General features: G+C 46.7%; 1 protein-coding gene across 11 annotated transcripts in view; it reads left to right on the forward strand.

Moving 5' to 3' along the window:
- MCF2L2 (MCF.2 cell line derived transforming sequence-like 2) overlaps window positions 1–15,673 on the forward strand; it is a 206,138-nt gene that overhangs the window by 41,113 nt on the left and 149,352 nt on the right. For all 11 annotated transcript variants that reach the window (XM_083441929.1, XM_083441932.1, XM_083441938.1 and 8 more), the window contains 2 exons: window positions 7,879–7,993; window positions 13,074–13,164. In XM_083441929.1, the coding sequence (XP_083298055.1) occupies window positions 7,879–7,993; window positions 13,074–13,164 (206 nt within the window). The remainder of the gene's footprint in view (window positions 1–7,878; window positions 7,994–13,073; window positions 13,165–15,673) is intronic.

Below are 15,673 nucleotides of genomic sequence, written 5' to 3' on the forward strand. Positions count from 1 at the left end.
TTGGGACCGTGTCAGCAATATCTGCTTGCAGACCGGGCAAGTGCGAAGTATGCCGACACACACAAGCAGTGTAAGCACACTAGGAATATCCCTGCCAGGTGTAAGCACACTGGAATATCCCTGCCAGGTTGTACCAAAAGCCTGTCTAGTCGAGCATCCTCTTCCCCATAGTGGTTAGCTGAATGCCCCTGGGAAGCCCACAAACCGGGCACCAGCGCAATAGCCATTCCCAGCACCTGGCATCGAGAGACATGCTGGAGAATGGCCATCCAATCTCTGTTTGAAAACCAGAGAAATGAAGGAGAATCTACGGCCTTCCGAGAGAGTCTGTATTTTTGTTTCCTCTTCTGTTTGGAATGTTTCATACTTTTCTATTACTGGAAAGAGTCTGTTCCCTTGGAGCAACAGAAAGTAAGGGCCATAGTATTAATATTAATATTAATATTAATATTAATTCTCAAAGGACCTGTTGATGGCATTTTACCATTGTACTGTTGAGAGTGTATTAACTTATGGTCTCTGTGTGTGGTTTGGGAGCTGCACGGTCAGGGAAAAAACAATGCTGTCCAGGGTTGCAAAGACTACGGAGAGAATAATTGGGTGCACTCTTCCCACCTTGGATCAAATCTATGCTTCCAGGTGCCATAAGAAAGCTGCAGAGATAGTGCAGGATAGTGCGCACCCCGGAAATGATCTCTTTCAGCTTCTGCCTTCTGGAAGAAGGTACAGGGTTATAAAGGCTAGGACTAGCCGCCAGAGAAACAGTTTCTATTCAAATGCGATCTTGGTTTTAAACGCAGTGTAAGGTAGTCTCTATGGAAGTATACTGTATTTAATTATGGGGTATCAGAGTTTTTAGGGGGCTAACCAGGTTGGGATAGCTGGGATAGCTGGCTAGTTGGTTTCTGAATGTCTGGTGTAGATTTTTTCAATTTCATTGTTCTGTATGGGACAACGACAATAAAATTATTGTATCGTATCGTATCGTATCAACATTTGTATACCACCCTATACCTGCAGGTCTCAGGGTGGTTACAATATGGAAACACAAAATACACAATAAAAATAAAAACAAGAACAACCCAATAATCACCCCACTCCTCAACACATTTTAAAAGGGCCTTGGATGTCAATCAGCCAAACGCCTGGTTAAAGAGGAACATTTTTGCCTGGTTCCTAAAGGTGTATAGCATCGTTTGTATGCAAGAGTGATTTGTGGGCATTGATAGCCTTATTCTCTTCAGAATTCGTCTGATCCTCTTGTAAAACCATCTAAGTTGCTGTGCCTCACTAATCTTGTGGGGGCAGTTTCAATAGTTTAGCTATGCACTGTGTGAAGAAGCCCCTACCTCCTTTAGCCTTCTGGCTCACCTGAGTTCCAGGGAGTGGGCAACTTTACTGTCCATGAATTTCTGAATGAGTCATGAGACACAATGCTTATGGGTATAATTCATTTTGCCAGAGATTCCAGACCATTCCTCTTTTGCAGTTTCAGAGGAAAGGTGTCCCTTTTTTCATTTTAAGGCAGCGGTGGGGAACCTCAGGCCTGCAGACATAACTAGTGCCCGCCACACCTCCCTATTTCATCCGTAAGGCTGTTATAGCTAAGCCATGACAGCTTCCCCTTCCCCTGACATAATATATTTGCCAAATTGGAGTTTGCAGGCACCAGCAATCAGCTGATTGGCAGCACCTTCAAGGTCCCTTGCACAGCAGTTTGCAAGCACGGACAAACAGCTGGTTTTTGGTACTTGCGTAGCACTGTGGATGGTGCTTTACAAGCCCCGGTGATCAGCAGATTGCCTGGGCTTGCAAAGCACCGTCCGCAGAGCTATAGAAGTGCTGCATTGGGGCACATGGTTTTAAACTGTGGAGACAAAAACAGGTTACCTGTCAGACTTGGCCTGTGAGCTCTGGTAAGGGAGATTAATTATCCTGATCCTCAGCCCTGGTGAAAGGGATCTGTACCTTTTATACATTTTACCCCCATAGCCCTAACTCCCCTGGAATGTCCTTTTTAGTAAAATACATGGGAATCACTACTATAAGTAATCTACTGTTGATATTTGAGCAAAGGAAATCAAATCCGTTTTTGTTTTTTTAAAGTGCATTATGCCTTTAGGAATCTAGAAAACAAAAGATGTAGACGACTGCAGGTTTCTGACCGTTGAGAAATCTGCAGGAATTTGCATAATCTGAGCACAATAAGCACTGCAGCAAAGCTCGTTTTAATTCATTTCCCCCTAAGACAGGCAGAGAGAGACAAATGAGAGAAGATTGAGGTTTGACAGCTGCGTGATCTGCTTCCTCCATCAGCTATCGTTGATGGACATCTTTTGTTAACTGGCTAGATGCAGGGAGCGATCTGAGAAGCTGCTTTGTGTCAATTTAGCTCCGGGCCTTGGTCCTGGGTGAGAATGCCAGTTCAGCCTAGGTGATGGCTAAACTGTTTTGGCCAACATGCCAAAGATAATTTCTGGAGTCTGAGCTGAGGTAATGCCACTGTAGAGTGGGCAAAAGACTCAGGCTTTGCCTGCATTGGTGACCCATGTAAAAAGGTAAAGGACCCCTGGATGGTTAAGTCCAGTCAAAGGCGACTATGGAGTTGCAACACTCGCCTCACTTTCAGGAAGATGGAGCCAGCGTTTGTCCACAGACAGCTTTCTGGGTCATGTGGCCAGCATGACTAAACCGCTTCTGGTGCAATGGGACACTGTGACGGAAGCCAGAGCGCACGGAAACGCTGTTTACCTTCCCACCACAGCGGTACCTATTCATCTACTTGCACTGGCATGCTTTCGAACTGCTAGGTTGGCAGGACAGAGCAATGGGAGCTCACCCTGTCGCAGGGATTCAAACCGCTGACCTTCTGATTGGCAAGCCCAAGAGGCTCAGTGGTTTAGACCACAGCGTCACCCGCGTCCATATATATATGTCTGTGACCATGTAAGGGCTTATCCACTCTTACCATTTGACCCACTCTTTCCAGGCACAGGTCTGTGGTTTAAAGCTCCATGTCCAAGCATGTTTGGGCGTTATTTTTTGCCCCAGAGCCTTCCCCGGGAAAACCTGCTGTGACCCATCTCTGCCTCTTGGCCATCTTCCCCTCCAGCCTTGGAGTCTGAATTGCTCTCTGCCACAGCCTCTCTCCTGCTCACTAAGCCCTGGTACATCTTCAGATTCTGACACCTTCTCTTCCCAGTCCTTCTCCCTCTTCTCCCCATCACTTGCTGGGCTCTGAGCCTTCTTCCTTGGCCCCCAGCCATGACAACAAGGGCCCTAGGGAACTCAGAAGCTCAGCTTCTACAGAATTTTTTCCTGTGTGCTAATCAAGAGATTAATATGTATGTGTTTGTAACAGTAAGAATGCTTTGTGAGAGAAAGTTAAGAAGAACAGCAACAATAACTGTTGTTGTTGTTGACGTTGTTATTTTTCTCTCACCCTGAGGGGCCCATGGCAACAAACAACTAAACAGTGAAAGTAATACAATATTTTAAAAAATATTTTGAAATGGAGGAATCAAGTATATATTTGTGTGGCTCTTTCTAAACATGAGAGTAAGGGCAGCAAAACAAAGATGAAATTGATTTTTGGTAGAACACAAACCCTTTACTGGATTTTGGCAGAGCGTAGCTCTTGCTTCTGTCAATGTGCACATTTATTTAGATTATTATAATGTTAAATTTATTGGGCTGTGTCCAGCATTAGCCATGTCAAGTCCATTGGAAATAGTGGTCACGGCCAACTTGGTGCCACTAATTTCATGGGATCTGCTCTTGAGTACAATTTTGCATTTAGAACATTCCTTTTTAGTGTTATATAAAGGCACCTCTCTGCTTTGTAATTATCAAGGTGTGCATGAATAACACAAGTATGATCCATTCCTGATCTTTTGCATTTCCCATTCCCCTCCCCCGGCCACAACATTACCTGTCTTCTCCACAAGGTGTCACTGATTCCCCTGCCTCTGAAGGTTTTTTGGCACCAAAGCCATTTCGCTGATATACGTCTGCTCCACATATTACAATCTTCCCCATGTGAAAACACTCTCCTGCAAGAAATAGTGTCAAACCATTGTGCAGATGTGGGGTCTGCGCATTTATGTGTTTAACTGCAGGCACGCACGGCTATGCACAGGCTAAGAAACTATGGCCAGTCATGCTTCCTCAGGGCATATGCTAAGTGTAAATGTGTGAAACCTTCACATGGGGAGCATGTTCAAATGTACTGTATGATGCGATTTGAAGTCAGATCATCTTTGGCTGTTTTGTTGTTGTTTAGTCGTTTAGTCGTGTCCGACTCTTCGTGACCCCATGGACCGGAGCACGCCAGGCACTTCTGTCCTCCACTGCCTCCCGCAGTTTGATCAAACTCATGCTGGTAGCTTCAAGAACACCATCCAACCATCTCATCCTCTGTCGTCCCCTTCTCCTTGTGTCCTCCATCCTTCCCAACATCAGGGTCTTTTCCAGGGAGTCTTCTCTTCTCATGAGGTGGCCAAGGTATTGGAGCCTCAGCTTCAGGACCTGTCCTTCCAGTGAGCACTCAGGGCTGATTTCCTTAAGAATGGAGAGGTTTGATCTTCTTGCAGTCCATGGGACTCTCAAGAGTCTCCTCCAGCACCATAATTCAAAAGCATCAATTCTTTGGTGATCAGCCTTCTTTATGGTCCAGCTCTCACTTCCATACATCACTACTGGGAAAACCATAACTTTTACTATACGGACCTTTGTTGGCAAGGTGATGTCTCTACTTTTTAAGATGCTGTCTAGGTTTGTCATTGCTTTTCTCCCAAGAAGCAGGGGTCTTTTAATTCCGTGACTGCTGTTGCCATCTGCAGTGATCATGGAGCCCAAGAAAGTAAAATCTCTTGGTGCCTCCATTTCTTCCCCTTCTATTTGCCAGGAGGGGATGGGACCAGTGGCCATGATCTTCGTTTTTTTGATGTTGAGCTTCAGACCATATTTTGCGCTCTCCTCTTTCACCCTCAATAAAAGGTTCTTTAATTCCTCCTCACTTTCTGCCATCAAGGTTGTGTCCTCTGCATATCTGAGGTTGTTGATATTTCTTCCGGCAATCTTAATTCCGGCTTTGGATTCATCCAGCCCAGCCTTTCGCATGATGAATTCTGCATATAAGTTAAATAAGCAGGTAGACAATATACAGCCTTGTTGTACTCTTTCCCAATTTTGAACCAATCAGTTGGTCCATATCCAGTTCTAACTGTAGCTTCTTGTCCCACATAGAGATTTCTCAGGAGACAGATGAGGTGATCAGGCACTCCCATTTCTTTAAGAACTTGCCATAGTTTGCTGTGCTCGACACAGTCAAAGGCTTTTGCATAGTCAATGAAGCAGAAGTAGATGTCTTTCTGGAACTCTCTAGCTTTCTCCATAATCCAGCGCATGTTTGCAATTTGGTCTCTGGTTCCTCTGCCTCTTCTAAATCCAGCTTGCACTTCTGGGAGTTCTCGGTCCACATACTGCTTGAGCCTTCCTTGTAGAATTTTAAGCATAACCTTGCTAGCGTGTGAAATGAGTGAAATTGTGCGGTAGTTGGAGCATTCTTTGGCACTGCCCTTCTTTGGGATTGGGATGTAGACTGATCTTCTAAAATCCTATGGCCACTGCTGAGTTTTCCAAACTTGCTGGCATATTGAGTGTAGCACCTTAAGAGCATCATCTTTTAGGATTTTAAATGGAATACCATCACTTCCACTGGCATTGTTATTTGCAGTGCATTCTAAGGCCCATTTGACTTCACTCTCCAGGATGTCTGGCTCAAGGTCAGCAACCACACTGCCTGGGGTGTACGAGACATCCATATCTTTCTGGTATAATTCCTCTGTGTATTCTTGCCACCTCTTCTTGATGTCTTCTGCTTCTGTTAGGTCCCTACCACTTTTGTCCTTTATTATGGTAATCTTTGTACGAAATGTTCCTTTCATATTTCCGATTTTCTTGAACAGATCTCTGGTTCTTCCCATTCTGTTTCTTTGCATTGCTTTGGCTGTTAAATGCGCTCAAATACAGGCAATATTCGGGTGGGTGTTTCCTGTATTTGCATTTTTCATTTATGTCTACAGGTAGATGCATGGAATTTACCGTATTTTTTGCTCTATAAGACGCACCAGACCACAAGACGCATCTAATTTTTGGAGGAGGAAAACAAGAAAAAAAATATTCTGAATCTCAGAAGCCAGAACAGCAAGAGGGATCACTGCGCAGTGAAAGCAGCGATCCCTCTTTCTGTTCTGGCTTCTGTGATAGCTGCGCAGCCTGCATTCGCTCCATAAGACGCACAAAGGTTTCGCCTTACTTTTTAGGAGGGAAAAAGTGAGTCTTATAGAGCAAAAAATACGGTATATACCAGCTTAAGTGCCATGGCTTCCCTCCGCAAACCCTGGTAACTGTAGCTTGATAAGGAAACTGATCACTAGGGATGCAGGAGAAATTCAGTGTGTTTCGCATTCTGCGCCAACAAATGCCTCTACAGTCATACCTCGGGTTACAGACACTTCAGGTTGTGTTTTTCCGGGTTGTGGACCGCCGAAACCCGGAAGTACTAGAACGGGTTACTTCCAGGTTTCGTCGGTCACACATGCGCAGACACGCTAAATCACGCTTTGTGCATGCACAGACGCGCCGGATCGCAACCCGCGCTTGTGCAGACGCAGCGCTGCGGGTTGCAAACGTGCATCCCACACGGATCACTTTCGCAACCCAAGCGCCCACTGTATACAAACAGAAACCTGATAGTTGTTACCCCGCCCCTTATAAAAATTGCTTTAGAAATGAGGCATTTTGGAGTGGAGAAGTAGCAGGCGGGGCTTAATACTCCACCTCTCCCCCCAAAAAAATCCTCTACTCCAAATTGCCCCCCTCCAAAAATGGCTTTTGCTGAAGAATAGGAATGGGCTGTCAAGGTTCAGTTAAATGAGTTTCCATGTAAGGTGGGGGGTGTGTGATTTCATGGGGATTCATTTTGTACAGGTGGCTGGGAGCGGGGGCGGGGAAGGGGTACAGAAAGAGATAGAAAAGGGATTAGGAGAGAGGGTGAGGGAGAGAGTGGGGTGCTAAGAAATTTTTTGGCGCCAGCCTTGCCCACTGCCATTATCGGGCTCCTAGTAGATTATTTCTAAGGGAATGTGGCCCTTGACAGAAATAAAACTTGTTCCAACGGTGAGGTGTGTATACGGTCATGATCCCTGTTCCCAGCTGAAACAGAACCTTAGTACAGTGGTGCCTCACAAGACGAAAAGAATCCGTTCCGCGAGTCTCTTCGTCTTGCGGTTTTTTTCGTCTTGCGAAGCAAGCCCATTAGCGGCTTAGTGCTATTAGCGGCTTAGCGGGCTTAGCGGATCAGCTGTTAAGCGGCTTAGCGGATCAGCTGAGAAGCGGCTTAGCGGATCAACAGTTAAGCGGCTTAGCGGCTTGGGGAAAAGGGGGGGGGGGAGGAAAAAAACCCCGCAGGAACTCGCAAGACATTTTCGTTTTGCGAAGCACCTCCAAAACGGAAAAACCTTTCGTCTAGCGGGTTTTCCGTCTTGTGAGGCATTCGTCTTGCGGGGCACCACTGCAGTGCACTTGACTGCATTTGCTTTCGTTGGTCTCTTACCATGCTTGCCCTCATCTCCTTCCCTGTAAGCAGTTAGATTATACGTTCCTCAGGCAGGATAATTCACCCCAGGAGCAAATTTCCAGGGCACTGCAGTTGACTCATAAATAATAATCAGAAGAGTTATTGGCTAGTGGGAAAAGTTGATGTATGTTGTTTTCGTTTTGTGAATGACACCAATTTGATGAAACGCTGTTGGCAGGGGAGAATTGACCGCTGTGATCTGTATTTAGCCCACTGAGGTCCACTCTCTCTTGCAGGAGGAAGAGGGAAAGATGGTGCGCCCATCATCACCTTCCCTGAGTACGCAGGTTTCAGCGAGATCCCTGATGAAGATTTTCTGAACGTCGTGACGTATTTGACTAGCATCCCCAGGTAAGTCTGGTGCCAGTCTCCTCGATGGCTTGTGGGCCCAAATTAGCTCACCGCTTTCTCCAGGGCAAGCCCAAATGAACACCTTCTCGCACCTCCCATTTTGGCGTATTTCCCCTCTGACACCCAAAACCCACACAGCCTAGGGCAGGGGCCGGCAACCTTTTTCAGCCGTGGGCTGGTCCACCGTCCCTCAGACCATGTGGTAGGCCAGACTATATGTTGACGGGAAAAAATGAACAAATTCCTATGCCCCACAAATAACCCAGAGGTGCATTTTAAATAAAGGGACACATTCTCCTCACGTAAAAGCATGCTGATTCCTGGACCATCCATGGGCCAGATTGAGAAGGTGATTGGGCCGGATCTGGCCCACAGGCCTTAGGTTGCCTACCCCTGGCCTAGGGTGCTGGCCTAGGAACTGGGAGACCAGGGTTCACATCCCCACGATGCTCACTGGGTGGCCTTGGGCCAGTGGCGTAGCGTGGGGGGTGCAGGGGGGGCCGGCCGCACCGGGCGCAACATCTGGGGGTTAGGGGGCGCAAATCCACGGGTTAGGGGGCGCAAATCCACGGGTTAGGGGGCGCAAATTACTTGCCTTGCCCCGGGTGCTGACAACCCACGCTACGCCACTGCCTTGGGCCAGTCACTGCCTCTCAGCCAAGCCCACCTCACAGGGCTGTTGTGAGGATAAAAACGTATGCCCCCTGAACATGAGCTCCTTGGAGGAAAAGTGGGGTTTAAATATAATACTAAAAAAATGAAATAAAAGTAATTTTCATATGTGATTCTCCTTTGGGGAGCTTGGTTTATAGTGAGTAAAAAAACAACAACTATTGGGGTGACGTCTGCCTATATCTTTTGTGAGAGGAGAATTGTGTAATTGAACAAATGTCAGATTGAATATGGCATTTGTGTATAAATATATCCCCGTATACATATTTGGCAATGCAATTGAGGAAGATAACCACCCAAGGAGCTTCATTTCAGGAAGAAGTATTCTTGATGAGCTTTGCCTATAGCGTTTATAACATCAAAATTCGGAAGAGGCTGAGTTTGTTGCTGGTGAATGTGGGAGCCGCCTTTGCAATTTCTGTGTTTACGTATTTGATAACACACTTTGGAGCTACGTTAACGGTTTCTGCAACTTTACCTGCTGTGGAGCTTTGGTGTGTTGTGCAATTGAATTTGCCCTGTAAGTGTAGCTGCGTGTTAATGCATGCAAGACGCGAGGCTGTCACCCAAAAATGTGTCTCCATGTTGAGTTATCCCTGGCAAATGTGTAGAATCACCTCATAGAATCATAGAGTTGGAAGGGACCACCAGGGTCATCTAGTCCAGCCCCCTGACATGCAAGAATCTTTCACCCCACATGGGGCTCAAACCCACAACCCTGAATTTAAGTCTCATGCTCTACCAACTGAGCTATCCCAGCTTTTGAGAGCTGGTATAGTGTAGCGGTTAGAGTGTGGGACTAGGACCTGGGAGGCCAGGGTTCAAATCGTGACACAGCCATGAAGCTCACTGGGTGACCTTAGGTGAGTCCTTGCCTCTTAGCCTAACCTATGTCACAGGGTTGATGCGGTGATTAAATGAAATGGGGAAGAGCCACATACACCACCTCAAGCTCTTTGGAGGAAAAGGCGGGAAATAAATGAAACAAACAAATCATTACTTTGGTCTTTCCTTCCCTCCATCATCATCATCATTAGCTTTTCATATGCCACTTTTCCAAATTAAATAAGTTGGAGTTCTTGTTATTAAATACACCAAGAAGAAAGCACTGACTCTTGATTTGTGAGTAGGGACCACTCCCACTATTGAAACTTACACTGGCCTGAGTTCTTGGTGTGCTTTTCCAAATTATGCTCAAAGCATCTCAGAAGAACAGTAAACAAATAGGTGCAACAGAAACAACCATTCATAATATCATATTTAAATCCACATTTGGAAGCTAAAAAAAAATGATTAAAAGTTTCCCCAAACATCATGGGCTGCTGCTGGCAATGGTAGGAAAACTCAGTTTGAGCCCAGATGAGTAAGGGGGTTTTATGGCAGGGGCTTAATTTGGAAAAGAGTTGTTGAAATGTCACAGACAGGTCAGTGGCAACAGGGCTTTTTCTTAATGTACTGTATTGGATTTCCCCCAGAAAGGGTAAATTGGATTAAACCAGGAAATAATATGGCCTGGCATGTTGATATAAACCATGTCATGTGGATGCTAGAAGAAACTTCCATGTGTGAGAAGCACCCATACCATAATAAGCACCCATCTGAAAGCAGCTGAGATAGGACAGAAAATTCGACATAGGATACTCTTTTCAGTGACAGCTCTTTGTCATGAGTAAGGTGCAGTTCTGCCATAAGATTGTGATTTTATATATATGTATGTTGACAGCTGTATGGATACATCACTAGCTCTTGGATTTGATTTTTTAAATACTGGTATCCTGATGTAACAGGAGTGTGTGGTTCGGCTTTGTGTGAAATTCTGCTAATAGTCTCTATATAGTGAACAATGCCTGAGAGGTTTTAATGTGTTGACCACATTTTTAGTAGCTTGCACTGCTTCCATTTCCATTGTGGTTGGCATATTGCCCACAGGCCGGCCTTACCATTAGACAGAGGGAGGTGGCTGCCTCAGGCGGCAGCTGCTGGATTGGTTTTGGAGGACAGAGCTGTGTGTAGGGGCCTGTCCTGTGCCTCCTAAAAAAGCTTGAGTCCTCGAGATATGGTGGAGGATAATGTAAGATTCAACTTCTGATCTGGTTGGCTTTTGCAGGGCAGCTGCCTCATGCAGCAAAATGTCTTGACACAGCTCCGCTGGTTACAATTGTACATTTCCTCTGTGCCACATAGCTCCACTGGCAGAGCAAGAGGGGGACTGGGGGAGCGCATTGCCCCTGGCACCACGATCCCAGTGGGGTGCCATCGCAGCCCCCCCCCACGCTGGGCTCCACACCCCCAGGACACGCACCACACCACTGCGGGCGGCGTGACCCCCCCCAGGACATGCGCCAGTCATGCCCCCGCCTGCTCTCCGTCCCCGGTGCCGGAGCATGAAGCTCCACCACTGCATAGCTCAGTACCAAAAAAAGGATGGTTGGATGTCATCATGACATCACCACAGAAGGGAATTCCTGGGCCACCATATTTAATAGGATCTACTATTTATTCTGGAAAGTAGTTTGTCTCTTCACTATTCATTTGGACACTTTTTAAAGATATTATAAGCAAATTTTGCATGATGGTTCCTGAGATCATCAACGAGCAGGATTTTATCTATGTTTGGGTCCAATTGGGTGCCCGGTTTGGACAGAGGGAGGCAAAGGGTAGTTCTCTCTGCAGGCGTTGGGGGGATTTGCCTGACAGGTGGCGCAGCATGGCCCTGCTTGGCTCCAGTGGGGTGGGGTATCGCTTCGGTGGCAGCGGCAGCAAGGACTAGGCTGGCAAGGCAGGCTCTATTCACCCTCTGTGACCTGCCTAGCGTGTCCTCGGCACCAGCAAACAATGCTACGCCACTGCCTAAGAGTCAAGAAGCAGGCAAGTGAGGGGTGGAGGAATTATTTCCCTGCCCATAGCTTTTCTTGCTCTAAATAATCCCATCAAAAATATTTATTTTTTTCTGCTGCAGGGTTAAATGCTCACACGTTCGATTTTGTTTTGAGCACTATGGTGGGGGAAAGCTGCTGGGGTCTGAAGAAGAGAAAGTTGAGAGCAGGGAATTTTGTTAGGCATCCCTTTCCCTCCCCTTTGCTTCTCCACTCTAAATGACCTCCCGGGGCACAAGCCATTGGTAGTCCTAGCCTGCCCAGACAACAAGACCCCCATCTTGGCCTCACTGATGTGGTCCAAAGGAAAGCAGAGCGATATGTTTGGCACCAGTTTAGCTGCAGGAGTTGCCGGAAGGGGGCATACAAGGCACCATCCAACCGTCTTAGGGTGGTTTACAGTATAAATATCAAAAAGAACCCAGTAGGCCCACAGGATATTGTGACATTCACTGCACTGTGGCTTTGAAGCATGCACAACAGTGACATTGATCAGATGGCTATATATACTTTAAAGAAGAGGCATAGCCCCAAATGGGAGGGGGATGTCCCATAATGTGCATGGCTAGCGAAGGAGATGTAGGGCGAGGACCAAAACCAGAAAGATGGGTAGAATTCTGCTTCCAAACCAGCTGGTGCCTTTATCATCCAGATGTACCAATCTTCCCCAGTGTTTCTGTTGGGGATCGTCTTTAGTTCAAGGGAAATGCCTCCAGTTGCTAAATTAACTCCAAGTAGGTGGGTTTTCCCTGCAATTAAAGATTGCCCTCGCCTGAGGCCACCGAGCAATGGCACAGCTTTCTGGCTTGCTCACTGGGGTGCCCCTTGTTCTGACGGATTTCGGCATGTGAGCACAATATTTGACCGGGGCACAAAATCCAGTGTACGTAGGCCTGTGAGTAGTGCAATCTGTCTTACAGAGAAAGAACACCTTCAGTTTGGTCCTACATGTGGCAGATTTCACATGTGTACATCTTTTTCAAATGTTATACTGCCCCTTCATAGGTAGCTGGCAGCTTCGCAGGCATGGCAGCTGCATCGGGGGGGGGGGGGAGGGCAATGAGGAACGGGGTGGGGGGGCATGACTTCACACCTCTCCCCCCAGAGAGGGGAAGAAGCTGGGGATGAGGATTATCTGAAACATTTCCAGGGCTTTTCCTCCCCACCAGCCCAAAGCGTGTAGGTGATGGCGAATGGTTCACAGCGCTGCTGGTTGGGGAATCTGCAGCAAAGCAGCCCGAGCAATCGGATGAAATATTCATGTATTGTGCAAGCGGCTAACCTGATGCTGGGGCGGAAGAGGGGAAAGGGGGGAAAGGAAAGAAGGAAGGAAGGAGGAGGGGAAGTTGCTTGCCTCTTCCTGCAAACACAGCTCCGGGTCTGGTTTGCTCACGCCGCTGCTGCTGCCGCCTACCTAGCCTGCTTGTTAATCATGAGCTCAGAGCGTGCCACGGAGCTTTTGCTGCAATACCATTGCTTGGAACGGAGCTGGCCCTGTGTAACCCCATATACCTGCTCTGGATATTTTGCAGTCTGGAGGCTGCCAGCATCGGGTTCATCATCATCATAGACAGACGGCGGGACAAATGGAGCGCAGTAAAGGCGTCCCTCACACGAATAGCAGTAAGTGCCTGGAATCCTTTATTTTCATTGCTGTTTTGCCTCGCGCAGATTGCAACTGCTACCCAGTTGTTTGCTGTTTACCTAGGCTGCGCTCTCTTGGTTGCTCGTGCGGCTGCATCTCCTTCGCTGCCCTACAGATTTCTGCCAACCTTGCATGCTGAGAAGCAGCGGAGAGTGCCAAGGCAGGACAGGCACATCTTGCCCTGTTTTCCTGCTGAATGAGAACGAGATCGTTCCAGCCCCGGGAAGAGAAAAGGGCATGGCTATTTCTATAGCGTTCTGCTGCATGCAAGCTGCTTTACAGTCCTAATCTCCTTAAGAGGCCGAGTAAGTGTAGTGGTCCAGGGGGTCAGGCGAGGGAACCTCCTAGGTCAAGCCCTAGCTTAGGTGATTTGAGATGGCGGTGGAGCAGGGGCTTATGCAAGCTTCTCTCTCTCGGCTTCTGCTCTCTCTCTTCCCCCACTTTCCCTCTCACTTGCACCAGTACCTAGAGAACGGAGATGAAAACACTGGTTTATGAGCCTATTTGAAGGGTTTCGAACCTTGCTTTTCAGCTGAAAAAGGCTCCCAGAGCAGACTGCAAAGAACAGCAATAATCAGGATTTGCACAACACAGGAGGGTCACAGGAGGTCTAGCTCAGGCACCCCCAAACTCGGCCCTCCAGATGTTTTGGGACTACAACTCCCATCATCCCTAGCTAACAGGACCAGTGGTCAGAGATGATGGGAATTGTAGTCCCGAAACACCTGGAGGGCCGAGTTTGGGGATGCCTGAGCTACCTGCATATATACATACACAATTCTATTTGTGTGCCGCCTTTCAACAGTTCAAACCATTCTCAAGGGGGCTCACAACATGGAAGGAATACACAACTGCAGCATAACAAAAGTACTAATAAATGAGGCGTGACAGAGGAGACATGTGGCGTTCTTGCCCCTCCTCACCTCATTTTCCTAATCGAGAATCGCAGATGGGAAAAGCAGATTGAGAAGGGCAATTTCAATAGGGAAAATGTCATAGAATGGGAATGGAAAGGGACCTTGAGGAATATGCAGCTGTCACTGAGGAGGATTGAAGCTGCAGCCTGGGCATTATCAGCCCCAAGCAATAACCAAGCTCTAGCCAATTGAACTATCGAATTGAATTTTATTATTTTGGTCACAGACCAGTTCCAGCCCACATACAATATCAAGGAAGTCATAAAACACAATAGGGATACATTTCAATTTGCAATTAGGTATAACAGGGACAATACAGATATAGCAACAGTTTAAAAATATATAAATTAAAACTTAGTCACTAACATATAACCTAAAATTATCATTTAATGTTATGTACTGAAGTTCTCACCCTGGGCCAGCAGGGGGATACTGTAGATAGTTTTCACTCAGGTCCACGTCAGTTATTTTTAGGCGGGAAACCCTGGGTTGTTGTTGTAATAATTATGATAGCACAGCTATTGAACTATCCTGTATGTGTCCTGTGGGGTCTGTCTTAGGTTCTGGCCCAATACAAATTTGGAGCTCGCTGCAGCTTTTTTGTTGTTGTTTAGTCGTTTAGTCGTGTCCGACTCTTCGTGACCCCATGGACCAGAGCACGCCAAGCCCTCCTGTCTTCCACTGCCTCCCACACTTTGGTCAAACTCACGTTGGTAGCTTCGAGAACACTGTCCAACCATCTTGTCCTCTGTTGTCCCCTTCTCCTTGTACAGCTTTATTAAAGTAAAAGCCAAGAGAGCCATGGGTAGGCATAATATTGGACTCCCATGTTGCATTGTCCGTGGAACTCATTCTGCTGCATGTGCAAACCAGACTTCAAGCATGAATGGTACAAGAGCAGAGGCAGAAATACAGTTGGCAACCATACCTGTGACTCGTAGGGAAACGGTTTAGACAGAATATGATGAAGCTACAGAAGTACTTTTTAGATGGTCTTCTAAAGCAGGGTGAGCCAATCATAGAATCATAGAGTTGGAAGAGACCACAAGGGCCATCGAGTCAAGCAGGAAACACCATCAGAGCACTCCTGACATATGGTTGTCAAGCCTCTGCTTAAAGACCTCCAAAGAAGGAGACTCCACCACACTCCTTGGCAGCAAATTCCACTGTCAAACAGCTCTTACTGTCAGGAAGTTCTTCCTAATGTTTAGGTGGAATCTTCTTTCTATATGGCAACCTCCGTATATTGGACTATCATTATTTATATTTGCAGCTATTCAAATTTCTTAATTGCTTTACTCATAAATGTCGCTCACATTGACTTACATAACACAGTAGAAATACTAAAGCCTATTACAATAAATGCAATAAATAAAAATGTAAAAAACAAGCAAGCACATCTATGCAAATAAAAGAGGGTTCTAGCAGATCCCGCGCCACCAAAAGAGGCTGCAAATGCTTTTTTAAAAACCTTCAAACTAAGGACCAAAAGAACACAGAAAAAGGAAGCTTTTCCCTGGTGTGTAAAACTAGAGGGTGCCAGGCGAGCCTCCCTGGGAAGAGCATTCCA

This window comes from Podarcis tiliguerta (assembly GCF_965153285.1).
Source record: "Podarcis tiliguerta genome assembly, chromosome: 5".
NCBI lineage: Eukaryota > Metazoa > Chordata > Lepidosauria > Squamata > Lacertidae > Podarcis > Podarcis tiliguerta.